At 41.6% G+C, this 20,810-nt stretch overlaps 1 protein-coding gene across 1 annotated transcript in view; it reads right to left on the bottom strand.

The window, feature by feature from the left end:
• HSPA4 (heat shock protein family A (Hsp70) member 4) overlaps positions 1–17,277 on the bottom strand; it is a 44,385-nt gene extending 27,108 nt beyond the window's left edge. The window contains exons 1-4 of the mRNA XM_081230593.1: positions 16,903–17,277; positions 6,773–6,830; positions 4,138–4,278; positions 2,151–2,273 (exon numbers count right to left, since the gene is read on the bottom strand). Of these exons, the coding sequence (XP_081086719.1) occupies positions 2,151–2,273; positions 4,138–4,278; positions 6,773–6,830; positions 16,903–17,009 (429 nt within the window). The 5' untranslated portion in view covers positions 17,010–17,277. The remainder of the gene's footprint in view (positions 1–2,150; positions 2,274–4,137; positions 4,279–6,772; positions 6,831–16,902) is intronic.
• Between the last annotated feature and the right edge of the window lie 3,533 nt (positions 17,278–20,810).

Here is a 20,810-nt window from a genome sequence, read left to right as displayed (position 1 = left end):
CTTTATTCTGAGTCCTGTAAATTCTCCTATCAAATCACCAAAACTCTTGAGGACCCCCAACACATAACTTAATTCATCACCTTTTAACTTGATCCCAAAAGCTGGAAAAGCCACTCAGGCAGTCTTGCCATTTTACATAAATTTTACTTCTACATGGAGCAAAATTCAGAATCAAAGTTAGGGCAGTAGATGGGAGGAAATGGGGACAAATCTCAAAGTCCAACAGAGATCTGGGGGAAGGCAGAAACCATCTAAGAAATACAGTGCCTGTATTGAATCTGAGCTCTTTAAGGGAAGTAGCATTCTTATTCTTTGCATCCCCAAAATGTGGGTTATGAGCCATAAGCCAATTCTTCCTGACAAATGTCAGTACTACTTTACTAGATAGCCAAGAACCAAGGAATCCATCAGTCAAAAAACTGTGAGGAGTGGTTGAGAGTCCGCCTGCCGATGCAGGGGACACGGGTTCGTGCCCCGGTCCGGGAAGATCCCACATGCCGCGGAGCGGCTGGGCCCGTGAGCCATGGCCGTTGGGCCTGCGCGTCCGGAGCCTGTGCTCCGCAACGGGAGAGGCCACAACAGTGAGAGGCCCGCATACAGAAAAAAAAAAAAAAAAAAAAAAAAAAAAAAAACTGTGAGGTTGGGCTTCCCTGGTGGCGCAGTGGTTGAGAGTCCGCCTGCCGATGCAGGGGACACGGGTTCGTGCCCCGGTCTGGGAAGATCCCACGTGCCGCGGAGCGGTTAGGCCCGTGAGCCATGGCTGCTGAGCCTGCGCGTCCGGAGCCTGTGCTCCGCAACGGGAGAGTCCACAACAGTGAGAGGCCCGCGTACCGCAAAAAAAAAAAAAAAAAACTGTGAGGTGAAATAAGCCACCTAACAGTCCTTGCTTTGCCAACCAATGCACCAAAATTAAGACAAAAGATGCCAATAAACAACAAGGTCCTACTGTACAGCACAGGGAACTATATCCAGTATCCTGTGTCAAACCATAATGGCAAAGAACATATATATGTGTAACTGAATCACTTTGCTGTAGAGAAAAAATTAACACAACATTGTAAATCAACTATACTTCAATAAAATTTTTAAAAAATAAATAAAAAATTAGGGACTTCCCTGGTGGTCCAGTGGCTAAGACTTCACCTTCCAATGCAGGAGGTGTGGGTTCAATCCCTGGTCAGGGAGCTAAGATCCCGCATGCCTCGTGGCCAAAAACACAAAACATAAGACAGAAGCAATATTGTAAACAAACTCAATAAAGACTTTAAAAAAATCGCCCACATCCAAAAAAAAAAAAAAAGAAATTTAAAAAATAATAATAATAAAATAAATAAATAAATAATTAATTAATTAATTAAAAAGGCAAAGGAGGCCAAAGAGCTAAAATATCAGGTAACAATGGCAGAATGAGGAGATTCATTGGCAAGGCCAATACAACCACCCAAATTTCAACAGTCCCTATGGACTTCACCATACTACAAGCACAAAGCTACAAACAGCCAGGCTTCCATCTAAATAGGGAAATGGAAAAGACAAGATGAAGTCTACTGCTGCCTTGCCTTTAGCGCTGGATACAAAAACAGTGAAGATACAGAGATAGAAATGAAGGAAAAAACAGCATTTCTAATTGAGAGTATTCAACTAATTCAACAAACAAGTGGCTACCATGTGCCAGGCACTATGCTAGGTGCTAGAAGGAATCCAGGAAGAAGTGGCCTCAGAGATAAGCCTTTAAACAGACAGAATAACAGAATCATGAGCAAAAACTAGGGGGCAGGGCTTCCCTGGTGGCGCAGTGGTTGAGAGTCCGCCTGCCGATGCAGGGGACACGGGTTCGTGCCCCGGTCCGGGAAGATCCCACATGCCGCGGAGCAGCTGGGCCCGTGAGCCATGGCCGCTGAGCCTGCGTGTCTGGAGCCTGTGCTCCGCAACGGGAGACGCCACAACAGTGAGAGGCCCGCGTACCGCAAAAAAAAAAAAAAAAAACTAGGGGGCAGAAAAAAATATTCAAGAATATGAGAACTAGTTTGATAAATTCTTAAAATAACCATTACCACCTAAGACAAAAAGCAATTTTATTTTCAATTAACAGCTTTCTTCTTTCTGCTTCTTCACGCAAGACCCCAATAATGTGTAGGGATCAAACTCACCGAAACAACACAGTCCACGACAGGCTTCTTAAGAACACTTTCTGCTGTCTCCTTCAGTTTGGACAAAAGCATGGCAGTCACTTGCTCCGTGGTAAAATTTCGCTCTTCCTCCATGTATTTCACCTGCAATAAAAAAACAAAAGGATGTAAACTTAATATTTCTTCATGTCCTAAAAACCTAAAATGAATAATCTCTAAATCATCAATGGAACATTATTAACTCAGGAAAGAATTAAGAAAGCTAGTTTTAGAAGCGAAAATAACCTGAAGGTCACTTTTAGCTTTTTAACATGCTTGTCAAGCGTGATATCTGGAGATGAGGACCACTATGTAAATGGCACATTGTGATCACCAACAAAACTTAAAGACAATTACCTGGGCAGAAGCAAATTGGTATAGCTCACTATGACCCACACTGTCCCTCCATAAAGGGATCTGGTGGTGGAAACTTTTTTACCATCTGATGTACTGTGTGTTTTTTACTTTGTTTACTGTTTTGACTTTATGAACATCGTCCTAATTAGGATCCAATCTAACGCAATGGTTTTTGTCAGATTTGTTCACTGTCATAGCCCCAGCACGGAGGACAAACTTGACACAATAAATACTTGTTGAATTAAAGAATAAACGGCAAACAAAGCTTCAAAATATCCTACACCTAGATAAAGGTATGCAACTTTGACAACAGTTACAAACTTTAAATGTTGAAGACTGCCTAAGTAAGATAAAGTCCTATTCCACATGCCCATACTCCCCAAGTACAACCCAGACCAGAAAATGTCACTTTCTTCTTTTAGTTCCTGCTCCAACTCAACTTGAACACCTACTTCTCACTCCCCAGTCCAACCATAATTTATTCTGGTTTAGAATTTAACAGTGTGTCACTTTATTGCATGATAAAGGTGGGAAAATAACACTACCAGTGAGCCTCTTTCAAAGCTACCTCTTCTTCTCTCAATTAAGTCTTCGTCAATTCCTCCAAGCTCATACTTGGATCCACTTGTTCCCAGGTCTTCTCCCTAGTCTCTTTCTCCTTTGGCACTTGTAACGCTTCTGACTAAATCTGCCAATATGCATCCTATTTCTTTCTTGACTATAAGTATCCCCCATTTCCTCAGCTCCCTTTCCTTTTTTCCTCCTCTGCACTCCATATTTATCCATTAGTAGGCCCATTCAAACTGTTCTAAAATTATTGCTGAAAATATCATAAGTAAATCCAGTGATCATTTTTCAGTTATCAAAATTCTTCACTTCCAAATTCAACTGAATTCTCAGCTACAATGGCACAATTAACTACCTTTTCTCCACAATCTCATCATCTCTTGGATTGTGAATCTGTTCCCATGATCCTTATTTCTCCAGATGGGGTGTCTCAAACACCACATTTCCTCTCTCTAAACTCAGTTGCCTGAAAAGCTCAAAAACCCTTCTGGATTCCTCTTACCACCTGAGTGCAAGAGAGACAGATGTGTTCACCGTAGCCATCCCTCAGCCTCTAATCTTTTTTGTATGATCAGTTCACTGCATGCTTCACAAAGAGACTCTCCTAGATGTTGCAGAGATAGCAAAGACTAAACTCCCTTTTCCCCAAAAGAACAACACCTCTCCAATCCTACTGTCAAGAGTATGACCACATATCTGGCAGTGACTTTAAAGTGTTGATTTATTTGCCTGCTCTTCCGGAAGTCATTCACTAAAGTCACACCAGCAAGACTGCTGCATTAGTCAGCAAGACAAGTAGCAATGGCAGTTAACTTCACATCATTACCACCTATCTGTCCAACCCCTATTAACAGTGCCACCTATGGCTCCCAAATAAAATCCAGATTATTCAAAAGATGTCAATGGTCTTTACTACCAAAAGACTTTCCAAAGCATTTGTCACCATTATCATTACAACTTGAAAGCAGAATGGTATAATATACAATGACCTGATAACATAAAATACTGTATTTCAATCATTAAGGTATTATCTTGAAAACCTTACCTTTATACCTGTTAACCCAGTGGGCAACTGCACAATATCATATGCAAGTTTAGATTTTTCTGCCTCCACAAACGGATCAGAGAATGCTCGGCCATGGAATCTTTTAAATCCTTGGACTGTGTTCTTTGCATTGGAAATTACCTAAGAAAAAGTGTATCAGAGTCAAAGAGTGGAAAGACTGATGGCAATTAAATTATGGGGAAAAAAATTCAACAATCTCAGGATTAAATTAGAATCATTTTCCTTCTGAGTTAGTTTTCTTCAGAACTAAACCTTTCTGAATGATGCATGCTAGCTTGTGAAGTGAGGAGTGAGGGACCTGTACAGGTCACATGCAGGGCTAGGACCAGAGCCCAGATTGCCTTACTTCCTCATGAAGACAGGTCATTACCCTTATAAAAGTATTCTCTGTTCTTAAACTTATAACAAACATTTACATAAAATAATTTTTATCTTTTAAAAATTACCCGTAGTTTGTGATTCGAACTTTCCAGGGGCCAATCTGGCAGTATGTATCAATTCAGTTATTCTAGTGAAGAAAACTTACCATAAAGGAAAAAAAGATGACACAAAGATAATGCAAACAAACTGATAGAGCATTATTTATCACAGCAGAAAACTGCAAAGAGCCTAGAGGGTAAATGACAGGGGAATGGGTTAATAAATTATGGCATATCCATACAATGGTTAAGATTATTTTAGAAGTCTGGAGACAAGTATCTATATGATATGATGTCACTTTCTTGGGGTGGGGAGAAAAACATTTATATGCTTAGAAAGAGTACAAAAGTTACACATTAAGATATTAATAGTGATTTTTGGATAATGGTAGTATGCTAACTTCCAAATTCCTTACACTTACATCTATATTTTCTAATTTCTCTAGAATAAAGTATTATAATTTATGGGAAAAAATGTTGGCAAAGGACATTCAAAATATTTAAGAATGAACTTCTGCTTAAGACTTATAGGCTCCTCTTCCCAATGCAGAAGTAAGTACAAGTCCCAAGGAAAAACAGCAGAGCTCCTCTGCATCAGGAATGTCAAAAGGCGCAAACAGAAGTTCTTTTGTAAAACAATATGAGGGCTCCAAAGTCAGGCCCTGTTTCAGTAAGCTGCCAAGTAGAAACTCAGTATCACAATAACTATGTCAACCTAGAACTAGGCAGCCAGTTTAGTACAATAACTATTCTCAATAATGAAAGCGAGTTTAAAAACAGGAAGAATTCACTGGACTTTCAGAAGGAAAGACGTTTCAAAACAGCTCTGTACTTGCTATCTACTGTCTCCTAAAACATCTTGAACTTTCTGAAAATGAGATTATAAAACACCCTATTTAATTAAATTGGCCAAGCACCATTTTCTTGGGCTTATAAATCTTAGGCGCTGCCTGGTCCAGAAAAAGAGACAGTTATTCATTCTATACATTGCTCCAGATTGAACTATTAAAACATCTAATAGGGCTTCCCTGGTGGCGCAGTGGTTGAGAGTCCGCCTGCCGATGAAGGGGACAAGGGTTCGTGACCCGGTCCGGGAAGATCCCACATGATGCGGAGCGGCTGGGCCCATGAGCCATGGACGCTGAGCCTGCGCGTCCAGAGCCTGGGCTCCGCAACGGGAGAGGCCACAACAGTGAGAGGCCCGCGTACCGCAAAAAAAAAAAAAAAATCTAACATGCAGCTCCTTAATTTTATAGCAACCTCATCCACTCAGGAAAATAGAACTCTTCAGGTTCTGCTGCTCTGGTTACAGAGGAACCAGCAAATATGTCAGGTTCCTGGTTTAAAAGTAAACTAATGATAAGTGTGCTTCTACAAGTATGTTTTCCTTCCTTGAGAACCTTGATCAACACTGACCTTAAATATGAGTAAGATGAAGACAGAACAAGGCACTTTAACGAGCATTTAAAATACCCAGGAAAAGGCTTCCCTGGTGGCGCAGTGGTTGAGGGTCCGCCTGCCGATGCAGGGGACACGGGTTCGTGCCCTGGTCCGGGAGGATCCCACATACCGCGGAGCAGCTGGGCCAGTGGGCCATGGCCGCTGAGCCTGCGCGTCTGGAGCCTGTGCTCCACAATGGGAGAGGCCACAACAGTGAGAGGCCCACGTACCGCAAAAAAATAAATTAATCAATTAAATAAAATAAAATACCCAGGAAAAAATTTTAAAAATAAAATACCCAGGAACAAGCAAACATCCTAGCACTTTGCATTAAACAGATTATATATGTTCATGCTATTTTAAAAAGCTATTTGCGGGCTTCCCTGGTGGCGCAGTGGTTGAGAGTCCGCCTGCCGATGCAGGGGACACGGGTTCGTGCCCTGGTCCGGGAGGATCCCACATGCTGCGGAGCAGCTGGGCCCGTGAGCCATGGCCGCTGAGCCTGGGCGTCTGGAGCCTGTGCTCCGCAACGGGAGAGGCCACAACAGTGAGAGGCCCGCATAATGCAAAAAAAAAAAAAAAAAAAGCTATTTGCTTCTCACTCAAGTACATAAGAAGGATCAGGTTCATCTCTCTCAATTGTACACCCAGGGGCTCCCAGTGTTGGGCACATAATGGGCACTGAAATACTTGCTGAATGGGAAGGATGGACAAACCACAGAAAAAAGTCACTTTAGGGAAAAACAAAATTCTACCTGGCTTTTAGCTGCTGCTCCAATTGAACGATTCTTAGGACCAAAAGAAATGCAAGCCCTAGAAGACAAACAAACATTTAAGCATCAAACCTTACTGTAATTATTACATCCAAAACCAAAGCAGGCAAGGACTTCCCTGGCGGTCCAGTGGTTAAGACTCCGCGCTCCCACTACAAGGGGGGGAAGGTTCAATCCCTGTTTAGGGAACTAAGATCCCACAAGCCTCGCAGCACAGCAAAAAAAATCTGCTTAGCCGAAAAGTCCTATTTTTTTTAACTGCACACAGTAAGTCTATGATTTTGACCTTTCAACTGAGTAAACTGTCCATGGAATGCGCTGCTTCTTAGAATAATGGGAGTTCATCACTTAGATGTTGAAGTACAAGTTTGGTATGACCATCTGTCTGAAATACTGGAGAGAGGTGGACTAACCAGTCTCCACTATCCTCTAATTCTTCAAGTCTGGTGTTCAAAATTCCAATATAAAATAGTATACCTTCATATCAATACATCAATAAAATGTTCTTTGTGTTTAGAACAGCTCGTAACTTCACCAAGAGAATAGTCTATAAACCCTGAAAACAACTCTTGTCCTATTGTAAATATTGAATACGTAAAAAGTTATTTTTCTAGAACTAGTTTCCAAGGACTCAATTTCTTTTCTTTTTTTTTTAAAGACTCAATTTCTGACAAGTAACTTCATTCCCACTTCAGAACACATTCTTCCAAATCAATTCATACACTGCCTGCTGGTTTGATGTATATGTTGCTTATTTTAGAAAGCAAAATTGAAACTCGCTTAAAGGTATAAACACTTTAAAACACTGTGTTTAAGCTTAAAAAGTCAGTTATTTTGGAGTTGATGTTTTTGCTATCATGGCCTCTATGCTTCCCCGTTTTTCACTCTGGAACCTTGCATATATTTGTCACCTCCCTTTCCAGTAGCTGATTTCTCTCAAGCTAAAATAAGATCAAATTCACCTATGCCACCCCCAAAAAATCCAAAAGACAAAGCTCTTCCCAGAGTCCATTTCTCCCTCAGGTTAGTAAAGCCTTCTCTTCCTCCTACTTAATAATAATGACTGCATAAATTGCCTATATGCACCATCTCATTTAATCCTCATAAGCACCCTATCTTATTCCCACTTTATAGGAGAGGAAACTGAGTCCAAAAAGGTATTAATAAGTAAATTTGTCCAGAGTCATACAATCTGAAAGCAATGGGAGTCAGGACTATAGATCGTTTCTCCACACTTTACACTCTAGCTAGCTTTGACCCTCTCTCTATCCTCCCTGGACCCCTAATTCTTCGAATTTAGTGGAATGAGTAAGAATAAGAGCTCTGCAGCCATACTGCCTTGGTCCAAATCTGACCACATTAGATGACCTATTAATTAAGTAGAACTGTTTTACTTAGATAACCTTACCAGCCCTGTACAAACTGGCAGAATGCTCAGCCTCTCTGCCTCAGTGGCCCTTTACAACCAATGGTGCAAGAATCCCTGTGAGCCAATCTCCCAGAGCAGTTACAAGCAACTATGCCCTGAATCAATATGACACAGCCTGGGATTTCATCAGATTTCCTATGAACCCTAAGCTCTATGGGCCTAGAACATGCTGGGGGGTAGCCCCTCTAGAGCACAGGTATCAAGCTCAGCCTTTCTGCAAATATACCACCTATCACCTAAAAAAAAAAAATTCCTGAGTACCACTTAAATGTCTCCCCTATTACAGCCCATACAGCCCTTTAGGAAATTGCCCACCGTAATCTTACCTACTCCATTCACCCTGTCCACTCCTTCTAGCCTATGCATGCAAACCTACATTTTTCTAAAAGCCACCAGATCTGAATTTCTAAGATGCATCCCACCAATACCTCAATCCCAACATAACTAAAAGCCAACATTATTTATCTTCCATTATTTCCTGCAGCCCTGTTTTCAAGCCTTCATCTCCTCAAAACAATACTAGCTCTAAGAATGAAAAAATTAATGTTCCCAACTTTATTGTATGTCCATTGAAGGGTTAATTTCCTATTCTACCTTGGTAACTCTGAATCTATCTTGCTTCTAATTACCTTCCAAACAAAAACATTATCAGCAAATAGGGTCCAGATTCCTTAATGCAGAACCTAAGGCCTCTCACAATCCCAACCCCACCCCCATTTTCCAGGTGCAATCTCAAGCACACAGTGCCCCAACACAAGTCAAACAGTCTTCCAATCCTCCTGCTTTGCTCTACCACTTTTGCCACCTGAAATGCCCTGGTCCTTCTAAATCTCACTCATTCTCCAGAGATATCACGCACTCGTGATGCCTTCCCAATCCCTCTCAAGTAAAAATTGTTTCTACCTCTTAAAACTTATTAGACTTGGCTTAAAACTTACTGGACTTTGGGCAATGTGAATGCACAACATTTACATCATCACACAATGTTCTACCGTACAGAGCTGCTCTAGGTAATATTCTCTTTGAAGTCAGTTAACATTTTTACTTACTCTTAAAATCTACATCTGCCTTAGAAGTGATAGGAAATGGTTCGTATATCTTGAAAAGCTAACTAAAAGTTTGTCTCAGTTCAAATTATTCATCTTTTATTCGTCTATATATGCACACACTACAAACAGTTCCCAACTTCTTACAAAGCAATCAAATGTCACTAATAGAACATCAATCTCTACCACATAATATAGCAAGTACACCTCAAACAAGGCATAACTCTTGCAAAGTACGGGCAGAATTCACACTTTTCTTATCATGTTATAGAAAACCATTAATATATTATTACATAATTCTTACATTCTAAAAAAAGTTCTATAACAAGCCAACTAGTACATTAAAGAAAGGAATCCTTAGCTTTTCCACTTTATGGTCAATTTGACTGAGTTGAATGCATGTACAGTAAAAAGAGCTCAGGCTCTAGAATTAGACAGTATGGGTCTGTCTGAATACCTTCTCTACCTTTCTAGCTGTGTGACCTGTTAATTAACTGCTCTGAAATTCAATTTGCTCATCTCTAAAATGGGGGAAATTACCACACCTACCTAATATGGTTGCTATAAGGATTAAATTTGTTGATCCACTTTTAAAGGACATTTATCAGAGACTGGCATATCATAAATAACATTATATATTACTAAACCTCCAATGAAACCCTGGTCTGAGTTTCATACAAAAAAATATACCAACTAGGGAGTTCCCTGGTGGCCTAGTGGTTAGGATTCTGGGCTTTCACTGCCATAGCCTGGGTCTAATCCCTGGTTGGGGAACTGAGATCCTGCAAGACATGGCACAGACAAAAAAAAAAAAAAAAACAAGAACAAACCAAAAATATACCAACTAGTTTGCTATGAAAATTGTGCTGCACCTTCTCAAACTATCCACTAAAACCCACTCAGCCATCTTTAAAATCGTGAGGAATAAAAAGTCCTACCATTTCCTTTTCAAAAGGACAACTGAGGGCTTCCCTGGTGGCACAGTGGTTGAGAGTCCGCCTGCCGATGAAGGGGACACGGGTTCGTGCCCGGGTCCGGGAAGATCCCGCATGCCACGGAGCGGCTGGGCCTGTGAGCCATGGCCGCTGAGCCTGCGCGTCCGGAGCCTGTGCTCCGCAACGGGAGAGGCCGCAGCAGTGAGAGGCCCGCGTACCGCAAAAAAAAAAAAAAAAAAAAGGACAACTGAAAGAAGGTAGATATGTTAAACAGCAGAAATTGAAGGGGTTTTTAAAGTAAAAGCTTACATAAAGAAATCTAATATTTAAATGTGAAAAAGGCCCAAAAAGATTACATCAAATTTTAGGGCCAACGCTAGAACCTATTCAGTGCTTTCCAGTGCAAGCTCATCGTAGAAAATTAGAAAAGTATAAAAAAGAAAATAGGGATTATCAGTAACTCCACAACCAACACCCTCCCACCAGAGATGGCCATTACTATTTAGGTAAATACTGCTATGCAATCCTAATAAATTAAGTAATTCTTTTAAAAAGGGAAGCTAAATACCCCCATTAAGTTTGTTTCTCCTCAACAAACACTCTAAAAAATCTTCAGTGTCTGAATGATTCTGTCAGGATTTGGACAGGGAACAAGATATTTAAAGGAAATACGTATTGATACTATTTTCCACTCACCAGGAAATTCCAAAATTTCACATAGCCTGCATGCAATCCCTATCTATGGCAGGAAGCCTCTCTTTCATCCAAGCAGGTCAAGCGCCCTTGTCCCACGGCTTTCATTTTTGAGCCTTCATATGCCAGGCAGTGTGCTAAGCATTCTACACTTGATTCTCCCAAATACTCTGAGACAAGAACTATTACTGACCCAATTTTGTAAATGAAGAACTGAATAAAGGCAAGTTAATGTGCCCAGAAACATAACTAGTACTAGAGTTCAGGATTCAAAATCAGGACTATCAAACTCCAAGTCCCACACATACATACTTTTTTTTTTAAACTTTTTTTTTTTTTTTTTGGCTGCATCCTCCTTGCAGCACGCAGGCTTCTCTCTAGTTGCAGCACGCAGGCTCCAGAGCACGTGAGCTCTGTAGTTTGCAGCACGCAGGCTCTGTCGTTGAGGCGCCCAAGCTCAGTAGTTGTGGCACGTGGGCTTAGTTGCCCCACTGCACGTGGGATCTTAGTTCCATGACCAGGGATCGAACCCGCAACCCCTGCACTGGAAGGCAGACTCTTTACCACTGGACCACCAGGGAAGTCCCCATACATACTTTTGTACTGCCTACCAAACCCTCTAGATTTATTCCTACTTCTATACCTTCACGCAGACTGTCCCAATCCTTTCTTCATGTATTCTAATCCTGTTTGCTCAAGTCCCACTCCTGCCTTTCCTTATCACTCCATCCCCCACAGATGTGACTTGTCCTCTGAACTTGTACAATTAAGGTCTATATTTAATAACCTTGCCCATAATTGTACTCTCTATTCTTATTCTATTTACTGTTGCTTTACGTCATTCATATTTCCAACTAGAATGATTATATCTCCACAGCAGGACTCTATCTTACACTTCCTCTATACTGTACACAAGGCCAAGTTAATGCTGCTAAAAACAGCAGTACTCAAGACACTTGCTACTTGACTGATACTACCTTTCCTCCATTCCAAATTACAGGCTGACATTACACAAAGTTAATTTAAATCAAGTTCAAGACTTCTCTGTTCTAATCTTTAAGTCCTAGAAATAATCATCTTTTTAAACCAGAGAATAGCCGTTGTTCTCTTTCCTGGGTAAAAGATACCACTGACCAAACATTTATGCATATTCTGATAGGATGTTACGAACAGCTGCAACCAGCACAGATCCTGAAAAGGTACAGTTTCATGTTTATAAGTGTGTGCAGGACCACTCTCAGGATATTCAGACAGCTCTTACTCTAATTCAATTTCTTAAACAATATAAGAATAGGAGTTTTTCAGAGAACCTACAATAGTATTTAGACTATCAAATAAGAGAAGCAGGCAAAACTGGCATGGAAATGGTTATTAGGTTAATCAGAGTACCCCATGGTCACTGCCTTAGCCCAGAACGAGAAAATACCCAAAACAGGTGATATCGAACAGATCAAACAACTCATACTAGCAAGATATGCAATTCCTTAAGAACCACAAACTCGAGTCAATAAGATTTACACATTAAAAGCTACATATTTGATAACCCCTGAAGGCAAACTTCCATAGATTTCATTTTACTGTCCCAGTATATGGTCCATTAATAAAGAGAATAAAAAATACAAAAAGGTAATAATAGCAATATGAGCAAATAATTGGGCAGTATTTACTATGTAACAGGCATTATGCTAAATATTTTATATAATTTTAACTCATAATCCTCACAAACCCCAGTGAAACAGAGAAATCACTTACGTTCCTGGTGTAAATTAATCCCTTAAATTTTTGTAAAGTATTCTGGCAATAGGTACTGAAATTTTAAGCATATATATCCTTTCACCAATTTCACATCTTGAAATCTATCCAACAAAAATAAAAGTATTAACATGTAAACATAAATATAAAAGACTTGTTGAAGACTATTTCTAATTGCAAAAATTTAGAAACAACCTGAACATCTGAGGAAAGCATGTTAAAGCCATAATATGGACTACTATGTACTTAAGGAGGTAAATGCATATTTACTGACTCTGAAAGATGTCTAAAATATAAGTGAAAGAAAATAGTTACAAAATATAGTATGATCCTATTTGTTTATATGGGCACACACGCCCCCACGTATATTTGTAGAAGTCTAGAAAAAGTTATGCAAGGATAGACAGCAAACAGCAAATAATTAGAGAGGAAACAATTTTATTTTTGTTCTTGTTGTTAAAGCAAACAAGTATTTTATTAAGTCAGAAAAAGTTTTAATTTAGGAAACCCAATTTAGAACCTGATGACATAAAGTTCCTGTAGATTACACCTACCAATTCTATACACAAAGTTGTATTTTAGTTCTTAAATGAGTCTAAGAAACTACTTTGATAACCTCAATTAGACAGGTGAAGTATTAGCAATCTGAAGCTTTAGTTAACCAATCAACTTTCCTATTCACTGAACCCAAAAGATCCAGTCATCCTGACGCTCTACTTAGATCTACAACGTGTAAAGATATTCACTCCATAGAGAAACACTTTTCTTGCACAAATAAGCTATCAGATATTAATCTGCCAGTTAGCCAGAACCCACCTTACTTTCAGCTTTTGCTCTCAAGGGCAGTTATTAACAGACTATTTCATCTCTTCAAATTCCTAATATACTGTTTTATGAGGAACTAAGTCCATGAAAATGATAAAATAAACTATTCATACACAGAATTATCTTCTTAGGTAACTCATCTCTACCCTATCAATTTTGTACAGTACAGCCCAACTAACTCCTGTAATGTTTGGCAGTCCGTTAACATTTTTATTCCAAAGCTTTAAGGTTGTACTCTTTCTACTGTAATAATCCAACTAAATATAAAAATAGGCTTTCCATCTTATTCCAAAGCCTATGGTCATGAAATATCAACACGACACGCATAATTTAAAACTCCAAAGTTTATCTCTAAGCTGCCCACACTTTTCTCCCATGCTTCCACACCAGTGAAGAGCAACATAAACTCCCACGTGGACCAAATGATTGCAATATCCTCCTAAGCATCATCCGGCTTCTTCTCTTGCCCTTCTCAAATAAATCCGTTCTCCACAAAAAAGCCAATCACATCTTTAAAATATCAATTGGATCACCTCCCACAGCACCTAGATTAAAATCTTTAACATGATTTACAAAGCCCTGCCATAATCTAACCTGTCTTGCCTAACTTCTCTGCAGGTTCAATTCACAGCATTTTTTCAAGTGGCTATAATCCTCTCAGTCTGTCAAGTGTGCCTCAGTTCTTCCTCACTTGCTATTCCTCCTGCCTGGAACAACTCTTCCTCGCTCCCACCACGAACCTCCATGGTAAAACCCTACTCATCCTCTGCGTTTCATCTTAAATGACACTTCTTTAAGAGGCACCTTCCATCACCACCCCATATCCAATTTAAATTAGGTCCCCGTCATTGTTTTCCGTACTTTCCCATCTGGGCCTTTACCACAGTCAGTAATTACATATTTGTTTAGCATCTGGTTTTCTCCACTAGCCATGTCCATGATGGCAGGATCTTACTTATCAGAGTACCTTCAGTGCTTAGCACAACAGCTGGCATATTAGAAGCACTCATTATCTGCTAAAATGAAAGGAAGCCTGAATTTGGTGGGAAAGCAAGGGTCTCTTCTAGTTAAGACTCAACTGGCTCCTCAAAAATGGAATTCAGCATGAGGGAAGGGATGTGGGAACAGATGTATATGCATGACTGATTCACTTTGTTATAAAGCAGAAACTAATAAAAAAAAATACTACTTTCCCCAAATAAAAAAGATCTTTCAAAATAAACAAAAAAAAATGGAATTCAAATCCTGTTGCACCCACAATTTTAAATGAGTTACTTTCACCATACCCAACCCTCCAGAACCTGCATCTCATTCCACTCTCATACTAAAACAAACCTATGTCACACTCCCTGTGTACCTCTGAGATATAAATCCATTCTTCCATAATCACTACTTAAAAAAAAAAAATCAACCTTTCTGCCCAACATGTTCTACTTAGCCAAAGACTCCACACAGAAACCTAAGCTAATCGAGATCATAGTTCAAAAACTACTTGAATGTATGGCATCCCTCTAAGTTCCCGGGAAATACAGGAACATGTAAGGAAAATTACTTTTAAGTAAACAGATATTCTTATCACAGTTACATGGTGTATCTGGTCACCCATCAAATAGTCTTTGGGACAAACTTAACTGTGATCTGGGAAGATTACATTCTTTTCTGAAACAACTCTTTCAGTTCCAAATAATGGGATTCATGGTAAAACTGTTGTAGTTACTATTTGTCTAAAGGAGAAAAGGGGGCATAAGAGCCTAAAAGAAAGGACAGGAACACTTCATTCCAATATTTGGAATTCTCTTAACTTTGGAACTAAAGTATGTTTAATTCTAGCTGGGAAAAGACCAAAAAGTTACATGCCTGACTCAGTGCTCTAGCCCTCTTAATTTCTTGAGGAAAACTATCTCTACAGGTGAAGCAAACTAGGATCCAGAGAGGAAAATAACAAATAGGAAATTAATGCTTAAATACTTAAAAACTTCATTGTACAATACACTTCCCTGGAAATACAAATTAGACCCACTGTTAAAAACTATGAAGATGGGAGGGTTGGGGATTGGGCTGTGACTGCTAATGAGTACAGGGTTTCTCTTGTGAGATGATGAAAATGTTTTAAAATTGTGTTGATGGTTGCACAGTTTTGTGTCTACACTAAAAACAAACTGTACACTTTAAAAGGGTTAACTGTATGGTATGTGAATTATATCTCATTAGTTAAAAACTATAAATAAAATTGAGAAAGGATATCAAACTGTGGTTTTGGATCTGGGATGCGTTTTGGGGGAAGCACATGGGTTACGTCTAAAATAAGGGATAGAAATTTGATAAGTTTAAGGGGAATGTTGTCAGCCTTCTGGGTAGCAAAGATCAGTCTGTTAGGGAGCAATCGAGTTGGCCAGAAATTGCTGAAGAAGTGTAACAAAAGGTAGGGTGAAAAACGAGCCTTAAAACAGAGGCCCTTAATGAGACACAATGAGAACCTAGCAAATAACAGAAACTTCTTAAAAGATTCTGTCCCAGAGGAGGACAATGGATTGAAAGGTGTCTCTATGTACAAAGACTCTTACCCTATCCAAGGAAAGACCTGGGTGAGTCATGATTTCTTAGCGCTGTGTCTATACTGGCTCCATAACTTACCATAGGTTCTAAAAGTCAAAGTGAGCCCCTGAGTCATTCATTAACAATTGCAGCCAACACCCTGGTTGGAATGTATTACCGTGAAAGCGGAACGCTGTTAGGGATAGGTGCGCAAATGCGCAAATGACAGCAGAGAATGACCCAACATTCAGTCCAATATACTGAAGCGACGTAAAAAACCAAAGCGAATGCAAAGGTATCGATTTTATTAAATCCTTTTCTGATATCTTTCCGTGCCAATCCTATCTGGAGATCTCCGGTGCTCCGACTCCCTCTCTTCCGGGCGCCACCCCACCCCCCACTCACGTGGGACTCCGGCCTCGGCACTGTCTTACCGCCTGCCGGCAGACGCCAGACCTGTTCAATTAAACTTTTATTAAGCTCCTGCTGTGTGCAAAGCTCCCAACTCTGAGCTGGGCTGAAGAGACGTCAGTACGCCCTGGGCCTATTATGTGCCCTCTAAAAGAGAATCTCGGTCCATCCCACATCCCGGGCCTGCCTTCCCTCCAGCTCCTACCCACAGCCTCCGCTGGTCCAAGTACCCACTCGGAGACCTCGCTCGGCCGGCGGGCCACAGAAAAAAGGCCTCGCCCCTGGCGCAGACCCACACGGGAGGTCGCGGCCCCTAGTGACCTAAAACGCAGTGGGGGTCCACTACCCACCGGAGCCTCGGCTCGGAACGGAGGTGACTACCCAGCCCGCGTTCCCCAAGCCGCGAGGGTCACAAACCGGAGCAAGGGCTACCTCCCCACCCCACCCCCACCTCCAGTGCACGCGGCTACCCTGGCCCACACTCACGGCGTGCAGCGGTCGCTGTATTCATTAGCGATCGTTTCGATGCCGCCGGCGCGGGCTACAGCGACGTAGCAGCTCTGGAACCCCAGATCTATGCCCACCACCGACATGGCGCCGGCTACAGCTCAGGCTCGAGCCCGGGTCCGGCCAGCAAGACAAGACACGGACCCCGGCGGGGCTGGCGCGCGTAAAGCGGGCCGCGTGGGACAGGGAACTGGGGCTAGTGGGAGACGTGCGGAGGGCCACGCAAGCGCCTAGGTTCTTGGAAGGAGGGCCGCAGCAGAGAACACTACCCAGGCCGGCTCCGGCTCAGCGGCCGCAGCCTGGGCGCCGGTAGCGGGGGCGGAGAAGATCTCGAAAGGTCTCGTCGCTACGAGAGTAAAGAAGCAGCGCGAGAACTGAGAGGGAATGTTCTCGCGAGACTCCGGCTCATTCGCTTTTCTTCCTGAGGCCCCGCCCCCCAGTTACGTAAAGGTGTACGTCACTCCCAGGCCCAAAAACCTGGGAAGGGTCAGGGCCGCCGAAAGACAGCTGGGAGGCGGAGTTGGCCGTTGATCCTGTACACTGACCTCGCCGCCACGCTAAGTGCGGGGGCAAAGAGCAGTGGAGCACCTCCCCTTCCAGAAGAAAGTAGGACAGCCGGTTTGAGGCAAAATACTGAGGAAGCGCTTTTGTCCTACTTCCGCTTTTTTCTTTATCTCAAAGGAAGTTCTGGTTGTGGCACCTCCTACGCCACACCTTGTGTTGGGAAATGGGAGCACAAACTAATCTTCAAAGTCCAGAGGCGTCTCTCATCTGCTCTCCTTGGGGTAGGTTGGTGGGTAGAGAAGGCCGCCGTTGGAACGCGGCCTTCGGCAGTCTTAGGTAAGACTCTGTCGAAGTCAAAGACAGCGCCCTCTGCGGCGGAGGGGAGGACTCCACCCTCAAGCCCACCGCCTTGTTTTTTTCGTTCAGCCTCGTCGCACCGTTTTCTAAACCACTCCTGTCCTTAGGTCAGACTGAGGAGCCTACGGCACTTAAGCCTTTCAATCCCCAACCCATTCTAAGCGCATATCTTGAGCTGGATGCAAGAGACACTGAGGTAGATGACATGCTCCTAGGTACGTTCAGACCAGCCGGTAAGTGACAGGATGAAATGAAGCTAGCGAATCATCAGGACCCCTCACTTGCATGGGCACCTGGGAGAGCAAGGAGTTGCTGAGAGTTACGGTGGCTTCCAGTTGTGGAGGGGAAGCCAGCTGTCAATCGGGAAGCAACTCTTTGTAATGAGCATTTCTAATAAATCGCTTAAAGATATCTCAGAAGACAAGGAATCTGAATCTCCATGTCTCCAGTAATTTGATGTGATGTCTTATTCTAAGTATTTACTTTGTAAATACTTAAGCATTGTATAAGCTTCAACCCCACAAAACCTGAATCCAGTACAAGAGTAGCTAGACAGGTAAATAGGGTCCCAGTACCTGGTGGCAAGTTTGGTCCACACATAATGGGGGAGCGGAGGGGGAAAGGGCAGAGAAAATTTTTTGTTTAAATTTTTCTAGTCTTGCCATAAAATATGAATTTTATTTCACACCTGCTGCCTAAGAAGGAACCTCAGTCTCCAGGAGCAATGCCCGAAGCCCACGTTGGATGCCTTTAAACTTGCTAATCACCACACAGTTCTCACATTTTGGCTAAATCAAACCTGTTTTTGTCTTCAAAAACAAGCACTGAGTGCTCCCTGAGGCTGTAATAGGAGGTGTGAAGCCAGGAAGTAAAAGCCTTTGAAAAAGAGAACAAGGACAAACAGATGCTTGTACACCCATATTCACAGCATTATTCACAATAGCCAAAAGGTGGAAACAGCCCAAATGTCCGCTGATGCATGAATGTGTTTTTAAGATGTGGTATATACCTATGATGGGATATTATGCAGCCTAAAAAGGAACAAAATTCTAACACGATGCAACATGGATGAACCTTGAAAACATCATGCTAAGTCAAAGAAACTAGACACAAAAAAAACAAATATTGACTAATTCCATTTACACAGGGCGCCTAGAATAGGCAAATTCATAGAAACAGAAAATAGAATAGTGGTCACTAGGGGCTGGCTGGTAGGAGGGATTGGAGAGTTACTGTTTAATGGGTACAGAGTTTCAGTCTGAGATGATGAAAAAGTTCTAGAGTTGGTTAGTGGTGCTGGTTGCACAACAGTGTGAATGTACATAATGCCACTGATTTGTACACTTTAAAATGGTTAAAATGGTAAGTTTCCTTTTGTATATTTTACCACAATTTTAAAAGTAAAGAAAAATAAGAAAAATTGTACTTGACCTTCCTTCCTCTGTCTCCTATTTTTCTCCCACCTAGGAGGATATCAATAACACCAAAGATGTTACTGGCTTTACCTATGGCAGAGTCCTGTCTCCATCTGTCTACTCTGGGTTATTAAGCACTGGGCAAACAAGCCAGTCTGTAAACAGATAGGGTAGGGGGTCCACAGAGAAAGAGAACCAGGCATGGCTTTCTTGATGTAAGAAAAGCCATATTTGGCCGAAGCCATTTTTTGATCTAAGCCTGGCCACAATGCTTGCCGTTGAACAGGTCTCAGTAATTAATGATCGTAAGGGAAGTGAGGGAATGCAGGAACAAAGGAAAAGCAGTCAAGAAACAGTAGTTCAGCAATAAAACAGAGTCCTAGTTCCTCCAAGGGATGTACATAATATGTTACACATCTTCAAGTTCTACAGGAGCTAAGGCCCCCACCCAGGTGGAGGATAGAATGATGTTGATCTTTTCTGACCCTTGAGGCTTTAATCACCTAAAGCTTTGTCCCAGTTCAATGTTAAAAATCTCCTCAGCTCAAGCTCCTTCATGAATATGCATTTACCACACAAGGCCTTTCATGGATATGCACGTAACTCTTGGCTTAAAACTTCCCCAGTTTTGCTGTTCAGGGAGACACTGCTTTGGGAAAGATCCCCGGTGTTCTCCTTTCTAACTGCAAGTAATAAATCCTTCCTTTTCCCGATCTTTAGCTTGGTTGTGTCTTTTGGCTCAACACCCAACAAGAGGGGAACCCAGCTTTTGGGTAACAAACCTGACCTAGGCTGAAGTGCCTAAACTACCTAAAAGATCACTATGTCTGGGTTGTGGACTCTGTCTCTACCTTCCATCTTGTGGGAGGCCTCCCCAGCCTTTAGCTAAACTGGCAAAAAACATCCCTATCTTTTTGTGTTCCAACTTCATACCTACCTGCCTTATTTGCCTTGGTACTGCTTTCAGTTTAAAATACCATTGGTTCTATCAATCTTTTGAACAATTTGTCCTTCTCAAAATGAAGTATAACATCAGTCACAGAGAGCACTCTTCCAGCTAAAAATAGTGTCCTTGATCATCAAACTTATAGCTCAAGAGGCTATTCTGGGATATTTAAATAAATGAAGTCAGAAAAGGTTATTTAAGAATTCCAAAGAATCTAAAGGAACAAGTTTCCAAGAATCGATTGTGAAGCAGTAAAGTTGCCAGAATATTTAATGTTAAAGGCACCATGGGTGTAGCACAAGTTCTTTTCATTTAGCAGAGCATCTTGTGTATTTTAGAAGGAAGTTGTTAAATGCCTTTCTCTGATACAATGATTAAATTTAGTTCTAAGCAATTAGCAAAGTTTTTGTTTGTTGGTTTTCAGTATACAGTGTTCATAGCCTGCCTACCACGAGACAAAAGTTTCTCAGTCAGTTGGGAATTCATAATCTCCCCTGCCAGGTGTCCAGTGGAGTCCTTTTCTATACTCTGGAGCAGGTTCTGGAATCATTTGCTTCACAAGTAAGCTACAAACTCAGATAATGGTGTGTTCTGGCTTCCCTGATATCACAGTGAGTGGACCAATGCCCTTAGCTGAACCAGCGCTCCTTTCTTAAACTCTAAAA

This window comes from Mesoplodon bidens (genome assembly GCF_964165515.1).
Source record: "Mesoplodon bidens genome assembly, chromosome: 4".
Taxonomy (NCBI): domain Eukaryota; kingdom Metazoa; phylum Chordata; class Mammalia; order Artiodactyla; family Ziphiidae; genus Mesoplodon; species Mesoplodon bidens.
Note: the sequence above shows the minus strand (reverse complement) of the source record. Positions and strands in the feature narration are given on the sequence as shown.